Genomic DNA, 21,740 nt, shown 5'->3' on the forward strand with positions numbered 1-21,740 from the left:
AACAGAAATGGCCTCTCATGCGGCTCACATTTATTCTCTCGATAGTGCCACGATTTGCATTAATTGCATTGCGACTGCACTCACTTATATTAAAAGGCTTCTACTATAATTAATCCTTTTTATTTCAAATCATTTTGGCACAATTTCTAGCTATAAACACTCATAAAAGACAGACAGTTGAAAAATACGTTACAGGTTTTTTCCATATACCTATTGCAATTTTTTTCGTGACAAGTAGTTATTGATGTGCTTCTGGGATGAGTGTGGTGCAACTGGCCGAGAATTAAGGCCAATGTGAAAAATGCTAAGTGGATTATTTTGCATAAAAAATAGGCAGTTTTGAAATTGTATAATTAACCTGTGTTTAGAAAATACCTTGATTTATGCTTACATTTGTATCTCGGTTGCATACATTATGGAAATTTAATTTATAATCCATTTAGCTGATGCAATCATAGTTTTTAGTGCTATCATTTATTAGTGCTTGTATATTAAATGCTCTAAAGGTTTAAACCTGCCTTATGTAAAAAATTATACCTAGGCATTTACATTTTATGAGTCACAGTGGGATTTCTGTTTAAAATTCAGGTAGCTGATACATTTAACGAATTTCACTGGTTTATTGTTACTGATGCAGAAGTGGCAAACAGTGACCTTATATATTGAACGTCACATGATTTACACTCTTCCAGTTTCCTTTAAAGTCCACTGTACACATGAGGCTTTTTCCTCAACACCTGGAATCAATCACGACGTCTGGCTCACAGTGTTCTCCTTGGCTTTGAAGCCATCATTCATTTACAAGTAATGGGATTTTTAAGTGCTTCAGGTTAATAGTATTAGCCATTCTTAACTTTAAGCAAACTGTGGCTTTTCAAAACAACTCTTTGTGTTATCAGTAGATAAGTGCTAGTCGCCATTTTATTGCCCATTCTCTCCTCCAGGAGTCCTTTTTTGCCATGTTTTCAGAATTAATCAGGTAATCATTAGTCTTCAAATCAGAAGTAAAAGCACAGGAACATAACAGTTCAGTCTCCCTGGCAGAGAACATCTGGAGTCTTAGCTGGGGGGTTGGATATTATGAAATAAATAGTTAACGGTAAACCTGAAGCCCTTAACCTTGTGAAAAGGGTTATTCGTGCTGTCTGTCCACGGCTTTCTGAAACTAGAAGTCAGTACACTCTGGATGTTTACTTTCAGGAGGATGTGTAATCGCTGTTTTCTGGTTCCTTCCACTCCTGTTAGCGGGAGAGACTTTAAAGTGTAGGTGTCAATGTGAACCTGAGCATTCTCCAGTGGCAGAGAAGGAACGGGGAAACACTTGTGTGAGGGTGTGTTTAAGGATCAGTGGTTTACAGACCAGTGCCACTGCTGGTTGTTACTCGTGCCGAAATAGCACATGTCTAACGTGACATAGCTGAGTAAATGCTGTGGTGGTGCAGGGAGCCATCATCAGGGCAGGGTGATGCAGGGGCCGGGGTTTGGAGGCCCGGAGCCTCTTCTTCCTGGAAGCTGTGGGTCTCCTGTGAATTTGCTTGCAGGAGTATGTCTCAGCAAAGCCTTGTGTCTCACTCCTTGATGTGTGGAAGTGGCCAGGTAAATGGCCTCCTAAAAGAGGGGCTTCTGAAGTTGCATTCTTATGGCTGAATGACTCCCCCTGGGGTTCAAGTTTGTTTTTATGGCCATGTTCCACGAGCAGCATGGTGGCACTTGGAGCTTCTAACAGTGACTTAAAAGCTCTGAGTACATCTGCAGCACAGTACACATGATGCAGCTTACTGCAGGACTTTCTGCAGTGGGTCCCCTCTGCCATCCCCCTAAAAGAGAAAGGCTTGTGATAATGTGTGCTTGAGACTTTGCCTCCAGCTCTCTACCTACCAAGTGGGGGTGATGACTCCACTCCCCCTGTCATTTTCATGTCTCTGCAGACCACTCTTATTCTAGCAAAAATGGCCTTGGTCATGGAAATCCAGATTTCCCCTAGACTTCCGTAGAAGAGTCACTCTTCCCTTCTACTTAGGAGATCCTCCATATAGGCCAGATGGAAATGAGACCATTGATGTGTGCTTAGTGCAGCGCCTGGCTAAGTAGTAGCTTTGTTTCCTCAGAACATTTTTAAGAAGACTTGGGGCTTCCAATTCCGCCGTCTGCTAGAATAAAATAATAAGAATGTTTCTGAAAATTTTACAGCCCACTTCTCATTCCTTGTTGCATTTTATAGCCTTAGGCCATAGGAATGTTTGTCATGCAAGATGAACCCTGACATCATGTTGGAAAACCAGCATCACTTGACCTCCTCCTTCTCTTGATAGAGAATCTGGAGGTTAATATAGTAATATTTACCAGGACTTAATTTATCCAGTACCACTGGTCATCAGGGAAATGCAAATTAAAACCATAGTGAAGTACCCCATTGCAGCAACTGGAATGACTAAATTTAAAAACTGGCAACACTAATAAATCAATGAAGTTCTGGACCATCTGGAACCTTCTTGTGTTGCTGGTCATGGTTGAAAATGGGTGCGTTTTGGAAAACAGCATGTCATTGCCTAATAGAGCTAAACGCACCTCACGACCCAGTGCTTCCCCTGTCAGCAGGTCTTGTGTCTATACTGAGAGACGTCAAAGCACAGATCCACAGAAAGGTTCGCCTGGACAGTCCAGCAGCTTTATTTCCCATAGCCCTAAATCCAACAACTGGTCTCTAGAAGAGAAAGGAGAGGGAGGTGCAGACACACATAGGGAAGACAGCCTCTGAAAGAAGCAGGGTTTGGAGTGGCTCAGCCAGAAGGCAGGGGCCCCGGGGATGGTTGGCAACACCAGAAAAGACAGGGAAGCCTTTCAAGAGAGTGCGCCCTGCTGCCACCTTGATTAGACCTCTGGCCTGCAGAACTCTGGGGTGTTAAGTTTCTGTTGCACATTATGTGATGAGCACTGGGTGTTCTATGCAACTGATGAATTATTGCACACTACATCTGAAACAACATACTGTAAGTTGGCTAATTGAATTTAAATTTTAGAAAAAGTTTCTGTTGTTCTAAGCCCCCAGTGAGTGGTGTTTTGTTACAGTGGTCCTAGGAGACTCCTATGTCTGCAAATCTCTGTACAGAAAACATGTGCCAACCTCTGCTGCAGCACAAAAGATGTGGCTCTTGAGCATCCCCATTGAGTCAGCCCAAAAATACACTGACATTCTATTTTAGGATTTGTGACATACTGAATGCATGCATTAAATGGTTAAACTGGGGATCCCTGGGTGGCTCAGCGGTTTGGCGCCTGCCTTTGGCCCAGGGCACAATCCTGGAATCACGGGATCGAGTCCCACGTCGGGCTCCCGGCATGGAGCCTGCTTCTCCCTCCTCCTGTGTCTCTGCCTCTTTCTCTCTCTATCTGTGTCTATCATAAATAAAAATAAGTAAATAAATCTTTAAAAAAAATTAGTTAAACTGGCCTAGCACAGGGTAAATGCTCACCAAATACTAGCTTCCACCGTTGTCATTATCAGGAAGAAAAGTATCTGCTGTCTTAGGATTCTGTTAAATCTCAAGTTGGACTTTTTTTATTCATAGGTAGTATGAAAAAAGAATTCCTCTGAAATGCTAATCATTGGTCCTTGTTCTCATTTGAAGGCTCTCTATGAAAATATGCTGGTAGAATTGCCCTTTGCTGGCTTTTTCCTGTCCAAATTGCTTGGAACCAGTGCAGATGTGGACATTCACCATCTGGCCTCGTTAGATCCTGAAGTGTATAAGAATCTGCTTTTTCTCAAGAGCTATGAAGGTGACGTGGAGGAGCTTGGACTGAACTTCACCGTGGTGAACAATGACCTGGGGGAAGCACAGGTGAGAAGGCCCATCACCACTCTGTGACAGACACCAGCTCCTGTCCACACAGCAATAGGAAAGATTCCCAGTGTGCTGAGGGTGTGATGTCGGGAGCCTGTGGGGGCTGAGGACACATGAGCCCTGGCCCCAGGCCTTGGTGACAGCTGTCCTCTGGGATTCTCTGCCTCCAGGAGCATTGGTTAGCACCTTCCCAATGGGAGTCCTAAGGGTCCCTAATGTGCCCTTGTTCCTGGCCTGCCCTGACTGGCCCTGGGGTGCTCTGACACTGATCGCTGGCCTTCATTATCAGTCTGGTTGGTCTTGCTGTCTTTATCCCTTTTTTAAAATCCTTGCATGTTAGAAATTAAAACTAATTTGTTAAATGACAGCATTATTGGGATATAATTTGCATACCACAAAATGCACACTTTCAAGCACATTCCTGGTCCGTGTATTCCCAGAGTACACAGCCACCACCAGCATCTCAGTTCAGGATGGTGTCATCTCCCCATTAACAGGTCACTCCCACCCAGCGTAGGTGAGCACGATCTACATGCAGTTTCTGTGTGTCTGTCAACCCTGGAATCTTACAGTCTGCAGCCTTCTGGGACTAGCCTTATCACTTGTAGGAGCCACAACTTCCTTTGTTTGGCTGAACATTGTCCCATTGTATGGATATACCACATTTTTTTTTAAGATTTTATTTATTTATTCATGATAGTTACACAGAGAGAGACAGAGAGGCAGAGACACAGGCAGAGGGAGAAGCAGGCTCCATGCAGGGAGCCCGACGTGGGATTCGATCCCGGGTCTCCAGGATCACGCCCCGGGCCAAAGGCAGGCGCCAAACCGCTGCGCCACCCAGGGATCCCACATTTTCTTTTTCAGTTGATGGACATTTGGGTTCTTTCCACTTTTCAGCTACTAGGAGGAGTATGCTATGAACATTCTTGTACAACACACTAAACTGGAAGAATTGATAACATCTGGAATTTGCTTCCACTATTACAAGAGCAGGGGCAGTGTGTGGAGGTAGAAATAACCTATATTGGCCACGAGGGGATACTTGCTAAGATGGGTGGTCAGGGGTTGGCATTTTGTCTACGTTAGCCTATGTTCAGATGTTCCCATAATTCACAAAACCTTTCTTAACATATACTGATGAACCAGGTTGTTTGAGGACCTTTGAGGTCGTGTTAATCTCATTTTATTAGATTTTAAAGTGACGAGCTATGCTTTTCTAACTTATTTTTGTTTTTCAGACAAATAGGTCTATTTTGTGTGGGGGGAAAACAGCTTTTTTGCTATTCTTATGTAGATCAGTCATCTTTTCTGGATCTACTAGTTGTATTTTAACTATAAAACTATTATCATCTTTTATCTGTTATTACTTGGTTTTTATTTTTTTTTATTTTTTATTTTTTTAGATTTTTATTTATTTATGATAGTCACAGAGAGAGAAAGAGAGAGAGGCAGAGACATAGGCAGAGGGAGAAGTAGGCTCCATGCACCGGGAGCCCGATGTGGGATTCGATCCCGGGTCTCCAGGATCGCGCCCTGGGCCAAAGGCAGGCGCCAAACCGCTGCGCCACCCAGGGATCCCCTATTACTTGGTTTTTAATTCAAGCTTTCAAAGGTCATCAGCTTTGCCAGCTTAAAAATAACTTCATATTAAATATATATTTAGTGTTTAATCAAATCACCATTGATAACGCATCGCCCCATACAGGATACTTCTTAACTTTAACCCTCCAGGTTGTAAGCACTAACATTTTATTTCAATAAACACATACACTGGGCAGCCTGGGTGGCTCAGTGCTTTAGCGCTGCCTTCGGCCCAGGACATGATCCTGAAGCCAGGATCGAGTCCCACATCCGGCTCCCTGCATGGAGCCTGCTTCTCCCTCTGCCTGTGTCTCTGCCTCTCTCTCTATGTCTCTCATGAATAAATAAATAAAATCTTAAAAAATAATAAATAAACACATATACTGAACAAATTTGAGCTATTGCAATTTTAGCTATTTTTATATAACACTACCTACTTGCCATCCTGCCTAATCTGTATTTCTTCATCCATCCATTCATGAAACATAATTGCTGCTCTGTACCAGCCATTATCTGTGCAAAGGAGTTTTTTTCTAAACTATGAGAGCATACACATTCTAATAGGAGAGGCAGATGTGAGCAGTAGCTCAGTTCCAAGTAGGTCAGGGAGAGCTACCTGGAAGAGACACTGGGTGGGTAGAAAGGCATTCACCGGGCAGGTGAGCACATTTAGAAGTGGCTAAGCTTAGGGGGCTATGAGATTCCAGGAGGGCTGGGCTTCTCCTGTTATTGTGGAGAACAATTAGAGGCCTTGGACTTTAGAAAGGTTAGACATAACACTCAGAAGGAGAACCAGTGTCTCATCCCATAGTTGGTCTGCAGTATTTAGTGCTTCAGGGTAAGATGGCCTAAACAGATGCATTTCAGAGCCAATAGGAAAATGAATAACAAGAAAACATTTTTGACAGGTGTCTGGCTGGCTTGATTCATGGAGCATGTGACTCTTGATCTCAGAGTTATGGATTCTGTCTCCATGTTGGATATGGAGATTACTTTTTAAAAAAGAAAAGAAAGAAGAAAACCGCTGAACTTCCCTTCAGGGAATATGAGATCTTGATTCTCTGAGTCAGGGCGGGACCCAGGAGCAGCCTACTTATGTTCCAGGTCAGGTGGTCCAGAATTCAGAGAAACCACAGCTGGAGGGTTAAGCAATGAAAGGCATTTTAACAAGAGAACATCTGCATAATCTTCATTTTTAAGGTTATGTTCTGTAGGTATAGGTCAGTATCTTGAGCAAAGTAGGTGTTATTTGAGGAGGAGGAGGAAGGGGCAGGCAGGACATTGTGATACTGAACCCCTGTGCCTGGTGCCCACCATCCTACTTCGGGTCTCTGTGTTTGAGGACTGTGAGGACCTCATGTGAGTGGAATCACACAGTGTCTTTTTGTGACTGGTTCATTTCACTGAGCAAGATGTCCTCCACCTTAACCTGGAGTGCAGCACTCCCCAGAATGTCTTCCTTTCTAAGGCTAAGATTCCACTGTACGTTTATCCCTTCATCCCTTGCTGGACATTGTCTCAGCTGTCATGAGTAATGACACCATGAACACGGCCGTAGAAATACCTGTTCAAGTCCCTGCGTTCTACTCCCGTGGGGATATCCCTAGAAGTAGGACTGCTGGATCATACACTGATTCTAATGATTAACTTTTTTGAGGACCCACCATACTGTTTTCCAGTGAAGTAAAGTGCTATTTCATTGTGCTGCTGTAATACACAGAGCTAGTCCTGAGAATTCAAAGTTAGGAGTTAGGAGATTTAAGGAAAGTTAGGAGATTTAAGACCTTTTTATTGGCTTCCTCCCTGGACTGCAGAACCGGAGCATGGCCCCCACACCACAGTGGTGTCTTCAGAAACTAAGATAAGCACACACAAAGATGTCTACATCCTAGTTCTAAACCCTCTTGGGAGGGATCCCTGGGTGGCACAGCGGTTTGGCGCCTGCCTTTGGCCCAGGGTGCGATCCTGGAGACCCGGGATCGAATCCCACGTCGGGCTCCCAGTGCATGGAGCCTGCTTCTCCCTCTGCCTATGTCTCTGCCTCTCTCTCTCTCTCTGTGTGACTATCATAAATAAATAAAAAAATTAAAAAAAAATAAATAAACCCTCTTGGGTATTTTTAATGTCCGTCTTTGTGGTACTTGAATTTTAGTCTATTTCTTAGCATTTAATATATATATATATTACGATAGAGAGAGGGGGGAGGGCAGAGACACATGAGGAGGGAGAAGCAGACTCCATGCCGGGATGAGGACAGAACCCTATTGTGTTTGGACAGCATATTTAGTTGCTTTTGTCTCCACCTCTTCTTCCATTTTTTTTTTTAAGATTTTATTTATTATTCATGAAAGACACAGAGGAGAGAGCAAGAGCAACCTCTTCTTCCATTTTATAGAGCTGAAGTTTCAACATGTAAAATTCAGATTTTTTTTTTTAAAGAGGTTTGTTATTGATGTGAGGACACCATGAACACATAGAGCCACTGCTGCCTCACTCCACCTGGTGGCATGATTTAAAAACGAAATAAAAGCACTAGGACAGTCAGTTTTATAATGACCTGTCCACAGTCTTTGCTAATGGGAGCATTTCCCATTTTTCCTTCTGAAATAGATGGTAATAGTGAAATGTCGCATATGTAAGAGTTCCATTAAAGCACCACTGCTAATATTGGAATCTATTAAAAGCAAAAGTGTGAAGATGTTCCAGTTATTCATAGAAATTCCCACAGAATAAAGAGATTATGGATGACAGTGCAGAGGAGTAATTACACTAAAGAGTCAAATAGGACAAATTAAGAAAGTCACTGGCAAAGCAGCTATTTGTGGGGGAGATCTTATGGGGGAGATCTACAGAGATAGATAAAAAAACGTAGTCAGGTTTAAGTTTATAAAATACTATGATTTAAAGATTTCTGATGGGCAGCCCCGGTGGCGCAGCAGTTTAGCACCGCCTGCAGCCCAGGGGGTGATCCTGGAGACCCTGGATTGAGTCCCACATCGGGCTCTCTGCGTGGAGCCTGCTTCTCCCTCTGCCTGTGTCTCTGCTACTTCTCTCTCTCTTTGCATCTCTATGAATAAATAAATAAAATCTTAAAAAAAATAAAATAAATAAATTAAAAAAATAAAGATTTCTGATATGCAAATACTTCTTTATGTTGGTAGGATATGTTAATCTTCCCTTTTAAAATACTAGTGTTCCTCTCCAACTTGTTTTCTTTACTATAATCAATATGGCTATTTGTAAGCCTGCTTAAAAATGAACATGAGGGGTCCCTGGCGAGCCCTGTAGGTGAAGTGTCTGCCTTCGGCTTAGGTCATGGTCCCAGGGCCCTGGGATCGAGTCCTGTGTCGGGCCCCCTGCTCAGTGGGGAGTCTGTCTCTCCCCCCCACCCGTCCCTCCCCTGCTCATGCTCTGTCTCTCTCAAATAAATCTTTTTTTTTTTTTTTAAGTGACATTTTAGACTACTGGTTTGTACATCTCTTCCCTGAGGACAGTGCTCGGGGCATAAGATGGTACCATAAGTGATCTTTGTTACGTACAAGAGCATGAACTTGAGTCACAAGACCTTGTTAAAGTCCTGGTTTTGGTGCTGTGCTCTGTGACCCTAGGCAAGTCACAGAAGCCCTTCCTCATTTTCAGAGGGTGTGTACATAGCTCTGAGGATAAAATGAGCTCACTTCTAGCAAGTAAACGTGAGGCTCCGTGCATTCTGTAGCGACATTTAGGAGTATCAGGGAAGATAGCTCTTGCCTTAAGAACTGCTCTAGTTCCATATGTAGAGATTTAAATATGCTCTTAGAACTGAAATTCTAGGACAGATTTGACATGATTTGAAACATGGATAGTTTCGATGTAGCCTAGAGAGGAGTTTATATGACCACAGCACAGTCCATGTACGGTCGCTGGAAATGTCATTGCCATCTGATGAGGCAGGGCTACTGGGGCTTTGGAAGTCCTTTACCTGATCCTGATCGTTTCACGGGTCCTTTGTCTTTGAATCACTTAGTACATGATCATTTATTACCTGCTGTTAATCCACTTAAAGGAAGGGTGGTGTTTTGTACATTAAAACAGAGCAGTGAGTTCGTGAGGCCCAGGTAACAGATGGCCCATCAGCTGACTGTGAGCGCGGAGGCATTGCAGCCTCTCCCCGGAGCAGAGACTTGCAAGGAGATGTGGGTTCACAGCCCTTTCTCAGGCCTCTGGTTCCAGCATGGAGCACGAGAATTAGTGAGAAGTGAGGCGTCATCTAGAATGTGCAGTGCAAGAGGAAGTAAATCTAATAGAGCTTAGTAACTTCTGTAGCGCGAGATGGCCATGTAACCACTGGGTATATGGTGATGTAAGTAAAGCTTTTCAGCAGACTTTAAAATGGCCTTTCTGTAAAGTGGTTAAAAAAAAAAAAGGGCTGAAATGCCATTGCCCAAAAGAAGAGAGTTTATGCTCGGGGTATAATAACCACCAAGAGAACCAAAGACTGTGACAGAACCATGAGGGGGACATTGTGTGGTTTCCATCACCCACAATGTAAGCAGCACTCTGTTTCTACCCTGAAGTTTGCCCCCTGCTTGGTCATTCTGGAATGGCATCGTTCACCTACTGTGGATTTGTTCTGTTTCTTTATCCTTAGCATAGATGGCCTTATCCAAATGCAACTGAGAATGTATTTCTTCTGTTTAAGTTCTAGTAAACAAGCTTTAAAAAGTGCGTTCTCGTAAATTAGTCTTTTATGTTTATAATTGTCTGTGGTGTTTTGTCTGTCACCTTTGGGTGTATATGAGTTTACATAATCACAGTTCTAAGATAGACAAAGTAAAAATATCAGCATTTTATTAATGATGAAAGCAGTTCACGGGGCTAGGTGTTTTGTGTGTGTCCACGTTACGGTGGTGGGGGAGACTCAGCATCTGGCTTCTGCTCCTGCCTAGTGCTTCCAGGAGTGTTCTCCAACTCTGTGCTAGACCTGCAGATTTTGTGAGTGTGGTTACTTACATACAATGAAAGGTTGTTCTTTGGGATTCAGCCCAAATATGTAAGAAAGATTGGTCAGTTATCTCAAATGTACCACTGTCCTCTGAGTCATACTTAAAGTGCTCATGGGGGCCTGGCTAGCTCAGTTGGTAGAGCATGTGACTCTTGATCTCGGGGTTATGAATTCAAGCCCCACGTTGGTGTACAGATGACTTAAACATAAAATCTTTTTTTTTTTTTTTATGATAGTCACAGAGAGAGAGAGAGAGAGAGAGGCAGAGGGAGAAGCAGGCTCCATGCACTGGGAGCCCGACGTGGGATTCGATCCCGGGTCTCCAGGATCGTGCCCTGGGCCAAAGGCAGGCGCCAAACAGCTGCACCACCCAGGGATCCGAGATATAAAATCTTTTTAAACAGTGAAAGAATAGGGGCAGCCCCAGTGGCTCAGCTTTTTAGTGCTGCCTTCGGCCCAGGGCGTAATCCTGGAGACCTGGGATCGAGTCCCACATTGGGCTTCCTGCATGGAGCCTACTTCTCCCTCTGCCTGTGTCTCTGCCTCTTTCTCTCTCTCTCTCTGTTTCTCATGAATAAATTTTTTAAAAACTTTAAAAAAATGAAAGAATAGGGATCCCTGGGTGGCGCAGCGGTTTGGCGCCTGCCTTTGGCCCAGGGCGCGATCCTGGAGACCCGGGATCGAATCCCACATCGGGCCCCCGGTGCATGGAGCCTGCTTCTCCCTCTGCCTGTGTCTCTGCCTCTCTCTCTCTCTCTCTCTGTGACTATCATGAATAAATAAATAAAAATTAAAAAAAAAAATGAAAGAATAAAGTACGTCATAGTGGTTAATAGCATGATGGAGATAGAGAAGAATGTGCTATTTGTACAAATAGGAGTAATCGTTCTATTGCAACCTTCATTCCTTAGCCTGTGTTTTCTTCAGATTGAATCCCTTTTGACGTGTTCAGGTTTTGGATCATATCTTTGTCCTTTGTGATTCCTAATTTTTTATTTTTTTAAGTATTTATTTATTTATTTATTTATTTATTTATTTATTTATTTTAGAGAAAGAGGGAGAGTGTGTGTGAATGAGGGAGGGGCAGAGGCAGAGGGAATCTCAAGCCGACTCCTTGCTGGGTGCAGAGCCCAACACAGGGCTCAATCCCATAATCCTAAGATCACGACCTAAGCTGAAATCAAGAGTTGGACGCCCAACCGGCTGAGCCATCCAGGGGCCCCAGATTCCTAATTTTTTAAAACAAGTCGCTGTGATTACATTGCCACATCATTCCTTAGTACTTTGAAGAAACATTGGTGACTAACGATTAACTTAAAGACAGAATAAGATACCAAGCTTTGGAGATTCCCACCAAGGGTGCATCTTTGCACTCACACGGACTGGTGTGTGCAGCAGTGGTGTGGCTTTTTATGTAGACTCTTGTGTACAGAGCAATGCTGTCAAATTTCTTTGAAGTATGTGCTTCTTGCTTTTCTTTTCATCTAGTCATATTTAGAATTTTCAGACCCTTGTTTTAATATTTACAGGTAGTAGAACTAAAATTTGGTGGAAAAGACATCCCTGTCACCAGTGCCAACAGGATCGCGTACATCCACCTTGTTGCTGACTACAGATTGAACAGACAGATCCGCCAGCACTGCCTGGCCTTCAGACAGGGCCTGGCCAATGTGGTGAATCTAGAGTGGCTGCGAATGTTTGATCAGCAGGAGATTCAGGTACACTTCTTACTGGTGCAGGGAGTCACACTTGTCTTCCAACATGGAAAAGCTTTCTTAGGGGATCCCTGGGTGGCGCAGCGGTTTGGCGCCTGCCTTTGGCCTAGGGCGCGATCCTGGAGACCCGGGATCGAATCCCACGTCGCTCCCGGTGCGTGGAGCCTGCTTCTCCCTCTGCCTGTGGCTCTGCCTCTTTCTCTCTCTCTCTCTCTGTGTGACTATCATAAATAAATAAAATTAAAAAAAAAAAAAAGAAAAGAAAAGCTTTCTTAAAATCTACCTCAAATTTTATGAATTGAACTTTTTTTTTTCCAGGTATTAATTTCTGGTGCACAAGTTCCCATAAGTCTGGAGGACCTAAAATCCTTTACAAATTATTCAGGTATGTTGTCACTGCTGGGTATTTATCCCTGAAACTATTATAGATCTTTCCAAACTAATTTTTAGTATACTTTTTGTATAGGTAATTCATTCCCAGGGTTTAGAGCCCAGCATGGGGATGGAGGTGTACAGTGAGACCCCTCCTGTCCCATGCTGCCTCTGCCTCTCCCACCGCAAGTAACCACTCCTCTCAATTCTCTGTATATTAAAAAAAAAAAAAAATTCTCTGTATATTTACACACAAATACAGAATTCTCACCTTCCTCATTCTTATACATTATTCTGCACCTGTGGTTCTCTCATTACACCATGTCTTTGTAAGTGTCTACCAATGCAGTAAGTTGCTTCCAGTCTTTTGCTTTTATTTATTTTATTTTATTTTTATTTTATTGTATTTTATTTTATTTATTCATGAGAGACACAGAGAGAGAGGCAGAGACATAGGCAGAGGGAGAAGCAGGCTCCACGTGGGGAGCCCGATGTGGGACTCGATCCCGGGACTGCAGGATCACAACCTGGGCCAAAGGCAGGCGCTAAAACTACTGAGCCACCCGGGAGTCCCAAGTCTTTTGTTTTTATTTTATTTTATTTTTTTAAAAGATTTATTTATTCATTTATGATAGACATAGAGAGAGAGGCAGAGACACAGGAGGAGGGAGAAGCAGGCTCCATGCCGGGAGCCCGACGCGGGACTCGATCCCGGGACTCCAGGATCGCGCCCCGGGCCAAAGGCAGGTGCCAAACCGCTGAGCCATCCAGGGATCCCCCTCTTTTGTTTTTATAACAGGGCTAACTGGGAACCCTGGGTGGCGCAGTGGTTTGGCGCCTGCCTTTGGCCCAGGGCGCGATCCTGGAGACCCGGGATCGAATCCCACATCAGGTTCCCGGTGCATGGAGCCTGCTTCTCCCTCTGCCTGTGTCTCTGCCTCTCTCTCTCTCTCTCTCTTTGTGACTATCATAAATAAAAAAAAATAAAAATAAGGGCGGCCCCGGTGGCTCAGCGGTTTAGCGCCGCCTTCAGCCCAGGGAGTGATCCTGAAGTCCCAGGATCGAGTCCCACATCAGGCTCCCTGCGTGGAGCTTGCTTCTCCCTCTTCCTGTGTCTCTGCCTCTCTCACTGTGTCTCTAATGAATAAATAAACACATCTTTAAAAAAATAATAATAATAAATAAATAAATAAATAAAAATAAATAAATAAAACAGGGCTAACTAAAAACATAAAAACAATTTACTAACAATAAAAGAATAAACAAACAAATTGGACCTCAGGGTTATGAAATTAAACTTAAAAGTTTCTGCTCTTCAAGAAAATGAAAACCCAAAAAGAACACAAATGGCCAATAGACACATAGAAATGTGCTTGACAACATTAGTCGTTAGAGAAATAATGAAATTATTCAGAGATGGAATTGGTGTATCTTTTGGGCTTTTGTAAGATTTTTAAAAGATTAACCTCATATATACTTAGCAGTGAATAGAGGGGAAAAAAATCATCCTTAAAATAATCACTCATTTTGGTGAGTTTTCATAGCCTATTATTCTAGTTTGTGGTGATATATAATTTATAGTATACATTCTGTTTGTTTAGCATCAAAAATTTTAAAAAAAATTTCTAGCAGACAGCTTCTCCTCTGCTGCCCTGCTTGCCTCTCCCTTGAGATGTATTCCATAAACTTCTGTCTCCTTTAAAAATGTGTGTGTGTGTGTACTCTTTATGCAATTAATTGTTGAGATTAAATAGATATATAAGATTTATTTAACATTCCACTATAATAAGTAACTTCATGTATATTTCTAGGTATAAAGTCTTTTTCTTTTTTTTTTTTAATGAGACAAGTCCAGAAAGAAGTTAAATTCCTTATTAAAGGATCTGAAGATTTCAGGGGTGAGATTATGATAAGTAGGACTCACAGGGAATATGTGGCAAGCAGTAATTAACATTTAGCAAGTGGCGTATATTCTTGAGTTTGGCTGAAGATAACTCTATCCTTTCAGTCTTTTTCTCTCATCTGTAAATACATATTACAGAAATCTACAGTTGTGAGTCATTGATTCTTTTCATTAATGTGCACATGGACATTTTAAAGTATTTTTTAATTTTTTCTCCAAAGATTTTATTTATTTATTTTTAATTTGAGAATATGGGAGCACAAGTGGGAGAGTAGCAGATAGAAGGGCCAAGCAGGCTCCACTCTGAGCACAGAACCCGACTCAGGGCTGTATCCCAGGATCCCGAGGTCACAACCTGAGCTGAAATCAAGAGTTGGGCACTTAACCGACTGAGCCTCCTAGGTGCCCTGAAAGTATTTTATATACCAGGGTGCTTGGTAGAACATGTGACTCCTGATCTCAGGATTGTGGGTTTGAACCCTACCATGGGGTAGAGATTACTTTTTTAAACAGTAAAACATAATGTAAAAAAATGTTTTATATATATTAGAAAATTTAAAACATAACCTTAAGTAAACGTGATGATGAATTCAATGTGTGCATGTGATACCACATCTCCGAAGATGGGATTAAGATCTAAGCAAAAGTGTTAAGTGGTTGTGAGATGATGAGGCACCTTTGTTTCTATAAAGTGTTATTTCTCTTTCTTTATTATGTTATACACTGCATAATTCACTTTTCAAAACCAAGAAAACTTTAAAGTCATTTCAGTGTTGGGCGCCTGGCTGGCTCAGTTGATGGAGCACGTGTGTCTTGATATCAGGGTTGCAAGAGCCTATTTTTAAAAATTAATTTTTTTAATTTTTAAAAATGTAAAGTCCATTCATTTTCATAAAATAAGTCATTTACAGTTAACAAAATTACAGGTGACTTTTCTTCATTGTACTTCTCTCTTTTTTCTAAATACTATAAAATTAATATTTCTTTCAGAACAGTATTTAAGCCTTAAAAACATATCCTGTACAAGATTTACAGCTACATATGGGTAAAGAGAGGATTTCTCTCCTCAAAGATCACTATTAGCCTGATATCAAAAGCAAACAAAAATAACACAAGAAAATAATGATGTACCTCAGGAACATAGATGCAAAAATCCTCAAAATATTAGGAAACTGAATCCAGCAGCTAAGTAGCATTTATCCCATGAATGCAAGGGTAATTTAACATCTGAAAATGTATTAATGTAATAAGCAGTAATGGCAGTATAAAGAGCAAAATTCACATAGTCATCTCAGTAGATGCAAAAAGAGAAAGAATAAGCAAGTGCAACCCATGAGCATCTAAGCATCTCTCACCTGTTCAGGATTAAAACCCTCAGGAAACCAGGAACAAAAGGGAATTCCTCACCCTGATATAGGACATGCACAGAAACATCACAGCTGCCAGCACACTGGTGAAAGTTAGAGGCATTTGGCTGGGGTTTCTAGCTGGTACAATAAGGCAGGAGGGAGAGAAGAAAGAAGAAAAACAGCCAGCTTGGTAAAGAAAAGTGAAACAAGTAAAACTAGGGGGTACTTGAGGGGCTCGGTCAGTTAAGTGTTCAACTCTTGGTTTCAGCTCAGGTCGTAAGTTCAAGCCCTGCGTTGGGCTCCGCACTGGGCATAGAGCCTACTTAGATTCTCTCTCTCACTGCACCCCCCTCCCAAAAAGGAAGTAAAACCGTCTTTCTTCGTACATAGCTTGACAAAAAATTAGAACTAAAAAAAATTTCAACAGGTGGCAGCACAAATCAGTACATACAAACCAAGAAAGGAATTAAACAGTTCCATTCAGAGTAACATCAAAAAGAATAAAATACAAACATAGCAAAGTAATTGTACATGCAAGACTTCAACACTGGAAACTGCACAGCTCCGCTGTGAGAAATTGAAGAAGATCTAAAGAAGTGGAGAGGTAATCCAGCTTCACGGATTGGAAGATTCAATATTGTCAAGATATAATTCTCTTCAAATTACTCTACAAATTCAGTGCAACCCCTATCAAAATCCCAGTAGTCCTTTTTGTAGCAATCAGCAGGTTGATTTTAAAATTCATTTGGAAATGTAAAGGACCTAAAATTGCCGAAACAATTTTGTAGAAGAACAAAGTTACAGTATTTATACTCTGATTTAAAACTTACTAAAAGGCCACAGTAATCAAGACATTGTGGTATTGGCACAAGGATTAGCATATTGATTGATAATTAGGAATTCAGAAAAAAATCCTTATATTTATGACCACTTTACCACGGACTTGACAATACGAGAATGCTGGGACAACATTCACATGGAAAAAAATGAGATTAGACCTTTACCTCACACCATATACAAAAATTAGCTCAACAGAGGATCAGAGGCCTATAGGTAAAAGCCAAAGCCATAAAACAAAACAAACAAAAAAGCCAAAGCCATAGAACCTCCAAAAGAACATAAAGGAGAAAATCTGCATGACTTTTGGATTAGATGGGTTAGATGGAATTTTTGGTTGTACACCCAAAAGCATGAGCCAAAAAAAAAAAAAAAAGAAAGAAATTGATAGAAAATTGAACTTGGTCAAAATTAAAGCTTTTGTGCTTCAAAAGATACTATTAAGAAAATAAAAAATAAAAAAAACAAGAAGAAAATGAAAAAACAAGCCACAGATTGGGAGAAACTATTTTCAGGTAATATATATAATGACTGCATCCACTGTGTGTGTGTATATATAAAGAACACACCTTAGTAAGACAAGCAATTGAATTTAAAAGCATGGCCAAAAAAAGCTTCACCTAAGAAGAAATATTATAATGGCTGGTAAGAATCACATGAACAATTGTTTAACATTTAATCTTTGGGGAAATGGAAATCAAATCATAATGAGATATCGCAACATACCCACTAGAAAGATTGCAACCAAAAAGATAAACAGTACCAAGTGTTAGTATATGGAGAAATTAGAACCCTCTTGACTGATGGGAATGTGGAATGGTAGCTTCTTTGGAGAAGTTTACCATGATTTTAAAAGTGGCTGTACTCCTACTTCATACCATATATAAAAATGAACGCCAAATTGGGCAACAATCTTAATGTAGGGGCTAAAAGCATAAAACTCTAAGGGGAAAAAGGTAAGTCTTTATGACTTTGGATTTGGTATTGGATTCTTTGATATGAGGCCAAAAGCATGAGCAAAAAAAGAAAAAAATATATATAAATTGGGCTTCATCAAAATTACAAAACTTTGTACATTGAAAGATATTATAAAGAAAGTTTAAAAGACCAATCTACAGAAGGGGGAGAATATTTGGAAATCATATATATATATTCAGAATATATAAAGACGGGCAGCCCCAGTGGCTTGGCAGTTTAGCGCCACCTTCAGCCCAGGGCCTGATCCTGGAGACTCAAGATAGAGTCCCACATCGGGCTTCCTGCATGGAGCCTTCTTCTCCCTCTGCCTGTGTCTCTGCCCCTCTCTCTCTCTCTCTCTCTCTGTGTGTGTCTCTCATGAATAAATAAAATCTTTAAAAAAAAAAAGAAAAGAATATATAAAGACCTCTCATAACAACAAGAAGACAAGCCAATTCAGAAATGGAAGGTTGGGGCAGCCTGGGTGGCTCAGCGGTTTGGCGCCGCCTTCAGCCCAAGGCTTGATCCTGGAGACCTGGGATCAAGTCCCATGTCAGGCTCCCTGCATGGAGCCTACTTCTCCCTCTGCCCGTGTCTCTGCCCCTCTCTCTCTCTCTCTCTCTCTCTCTCTCTCTCTCTGTCTCTCATGAATGAATGAATGAATGAATGAATAAATAAATAAATAAAATCTTTTTTTAAAAAATGGAAGAAGGACATGACAAACAGCCAGTAATCTCACAAAGATGTGCAACATGACTAATCACTGGGGACATGCAAATCAGAGCAACAGTGAAACACAGTTCACACGTCCATGAAGACGACCACAAACAGGCACCATGTAGAAAATTATAACAGGTGTTGGCAAGGGTGTGGGGAGACTGGAGCCTGTGTTCATGGATGGCAGGCACATAGAGTAGCCACTACGGAAAATGGTTTGGTGGTTCCCCAAAAAGCTAAATATAGATTCACCATATGACCCTCTCTCTCTCAAATTTTTCTTAAAAAAGGTTTAAAAAGTGCCTCAGTTGGTTGAGCATTATGCTTAGGTTATGATTTTCGGGTCCTGGGATCACACCCTGCATCAAGCTCCCAGCTCAGTGGGTATCTGCTTCTCCCTCTTCTTCTCCCCTCACTCATGCACTCCCGCACACTCTTTCTCTTTCTCTCTGAAATAAAATCTTTTAAAAAAGGAAAAAAAGGGCAACCCGGGTGGCTCAGTGGTTTCGCGCCTGCCTTCAGCCCAGGGCCTGATCCTGGAGTCCCGGGATCGATTCCCACATCGGGTTCCCTGCATGGAGCCTGCTTCTCCCTCTGCCTGTGCCTCTGCCTCTCTCTCTCTCTCTCTCTCTCTCTCTCTCTCTCTGCCTCTCATGAATAAATAAATAAAATCTTTAAAAAAGAAAAAAATAAATGATTTTTTTAATAAAAATAAATTTTAAAAGGTTTAAATGAGGCGCCTGGGTGGCTCAACAGTTGAGCGTCTACCTTTGGCTCAGCGTGTGATCCTGATCCTGGGATCCGGGACCGAGTCCCACATCAGGCTCCCCACAGGGAGCCTGCTTCTCCCTCTGCCTGTGTCTCTGCCCCTCTCTCTCTCTCTCTCTTCTCTCTCTGTGTGTGTCTCTCATGAATAAATAAATAAAATCTTAAAAAGGTTTAAATGATGAAATATATTTTCTGTACTTTACCACAGTTTAAAGAACCCACCCCACCCAGACTCCTCTGTTTTATTTTTTTTTTAAGATTTTATTTATTTATTCATGAGAGACACACACGGAGAGAGAGAGAGAGAGAGAGGCAGAGACACAGGCAGAGGGAGAAGCAGGCTCCATGCAGGGAGCCCAATGTGGGACTCGATCCTGGGACTCCAGGACCACACCCTGGGCTGAAGGCAGCTCTAAACCTCTGAGCCACTCAGGGATCCCCCTCCTCTGTCTTATTGAGTGCTGTTTCCCAGGCTTTCCTCCCAGGTCCCTCTGACCGGGTTTTGGAAAGAGCATGGTACAGGTGGCAGTGTTTGCGTGTGCTCTGCCATGCGGATGAGCCATCCCAGAGAGCACACCTGCAGAGATAGCAGATGCTGGTTATCTGTAGGGGAACGTGGGATTCGCTCAAGGAAATGGGAATGTTCCAAAGTGGTTTACGGCGACTGTTGCAAAACTACATTTGCTAACATCATTTACATAAGTAAATGTGTGTCTATTTATGTATATAAATATATGCATGTATCTCCCCTTTCTGTAATTTTTATTGCTGTAATTTTGAACTCTAATGTTTATGTAAAGGCAGATAATACATAAGGTCACTTTGTCCCTACTATCAAGTCATAAGTTTAAAAAAATGAAATCAATCCAACCATTCCTTTGCCAAGAAATTGTCTTGGGTTGTTTGCATTACCCTATCTGCACTGAAAGCTTATACCTTTAATGGTCTTAGCTATTCCAGTAAATAGGTTTTAAAATATTATCATATTCATTTTGGTGCCAATTAATGCACTTAAGATATTTTATCGATGTTATCTCTGTAGTATATTAACAATGAGGGAACAATATATAGCAATTATTTCAGTTTTAGGAAGCACTTAACTAGATTAAAAGCTGTAAGTAGCAGATATTACATTTGAGAATAGTGGTCTCATCGTGTGCTAGGGTTAGTGGTTAGCCATGGTCTGTACCTTATTATCACAAGAACAGATGATAAAATGAATTTAGACACTACGATCACGTTGGGAAAATAACTAGCTCTATTAGATATAAAAATCCCAGCATGTGCTGTTTTCAGATATATGGCTCTCCTATAAAGCCTTTGTTATTTAGGGTCTGCTACTGAACAGAGGCTGGTTTTTAACTGCCAGCAGAGTTCCTAAGAGTCAGAACCCTTTGCAGCTTCCTTTGCTGCCAGGGCTCATCCTGTAGCTGCAGGCTATGCCTCATTCTGCCTCCTCCTATGCTTGTCCATCATCTCCCAGGAGCAGAAGGAGTGGTGTCTTTTGGAATGCCTGGCTGGCTCAGTCATGAATCAGGGTCTTGAGTTCAAGCCCCATGTTGGGTGTGGAGCCTACTTAGAAACAAAGAAAGGTGTCTCTGGAGTTGGCTCTCAGCCGTGAGCTAGCATCCATTACTAGCAGGTGGGCAGCAGTGAATTCCTCTTACCAGTTTATTGCTCTGGGGTTTTTAGGACAATTTTGTTTTGTAATTACCTTGTTTTTAATAAGACATTTGTTCATGTTGTCATAGGAGGCTATTCTGCTGACCATCCTGTAATCAAAGTCTTCTGGAGAGTTGTGGAAGGGTTCACGGATGAAGAAAAGCGTAAGCTGCTCAAGTTTGTGACCAGCTGCTCCCGACCCCCTCTCCTGGGCTTTAAGGTATTCAGCTTTTGTGTCACTTGCTCTAAAAACCAGCATGTAACTAGGAACGGCAGCAGCATAACAAATGGGATTAAATGAAGTAGTGTGCTACCCATTGTTCTCAGGGAGTAACATATACTGTGTAGGGCTTTTATAACACCAGTTTTTTCTATTTTTAGCTACATTAACTAAGTATTTCAGCCAGGTTGATTAAGTTTTGGTTATTAGGTGTATTTCGTGTTGCCAGTCCTCGTGTTAACCTGTTGGTGTGATGGCAGTGATCATGCCTGCCTGTGAACAGGGCCTGCAGGCTGCCAGGCCCTGAGGTGGGCTCCCCGGCCCATTTCCTAAGTCTGTAATGCACCTTAGGCCAGTTTTACCACTGAACTGAAGAAAATACACACCCAAAATGTGGATGTCGTGTGTTTGGGAATGATAACATATGAGCAGAGGTGCAGTTGACCTGTGAACGGCATGGGGTGAGGGGCGCTGACCCCGCGCAGTAGAAAATCCACCTTCAACTTTTGAGTCTTCAGAAACTTAACTGTGGGCAGTCCCAGTGGCTCAGCGGTTTGGCGCCGCCTTCGGTCCAGGTTGTGATCCTAGAGACCCATGATCAAGTCCCGTGTCGGGCTCCCTGGGTGGAGCCTGCTCCTCCTCCCTCTGCCTGTGTCTCTGCCTCTCTCTCTCTGTGTCTCTCATGAATAAATAAATAAAATCTTTTAAATAAATAAATAAATTTTTACTTTGAAATTATTTTAAAAGTATAGAAAAGTAAGAATTGGACAGAGAACTTCTAGATATAAATTGGACTTCGATCAAGCTATTTTTATTTATTTTATCTT

General features: G+C 41.9%; 1 protein-coding gene across 6 annotated transcripts in view; it reads left to right on the forward strand.

Annotated features, from left to right (window-relative positions):
• Positions 1–21,740, forward strand: part of UBE3C (ubiquitin protein ligase E3C) — a 126,034-nt gene that overhangs the window by 95,578 nt on the left and 8,716 nt on the right. For all 6 annotated transcript variants that reach the window (XM_025450798.3, XM_049094612.1, XM_025450848.3 and 3 more), the window contains 4 exons: positions 3,630–3,842; positions 11,943–12,131; positions 12,447–12,513; positions 20,783–20,913. In XM_025450798.3, the coding sequence (XP_025306583.1) occupies positions 3,630–3,842; positions 11,943–12,131; positions 12,447–12,513; positions 20,783–20,913 (600 nt within the window). The remainder of the gene's footprint in view (positions 1–3,629; positions 3,843–11,942; positions 12,132–12,446; positions 12,514–20,782; positions 20,914–21,740) is intronic.

This window comes from Canis lupus, chromosome 16, assembly GCF_003254725.2.
Source record: "Canis lupus dingo isolate Sandy chromosome 16, ASM325472v2, whole genome shotgun sequence".
In the NCBI taxonomy this organism is placed as follows: domain Eukaryota; kingdom Metazoa; phylum Chordata; class Mammalia; order Carnivora; family Canidae; genus Canis; species Canis lupus.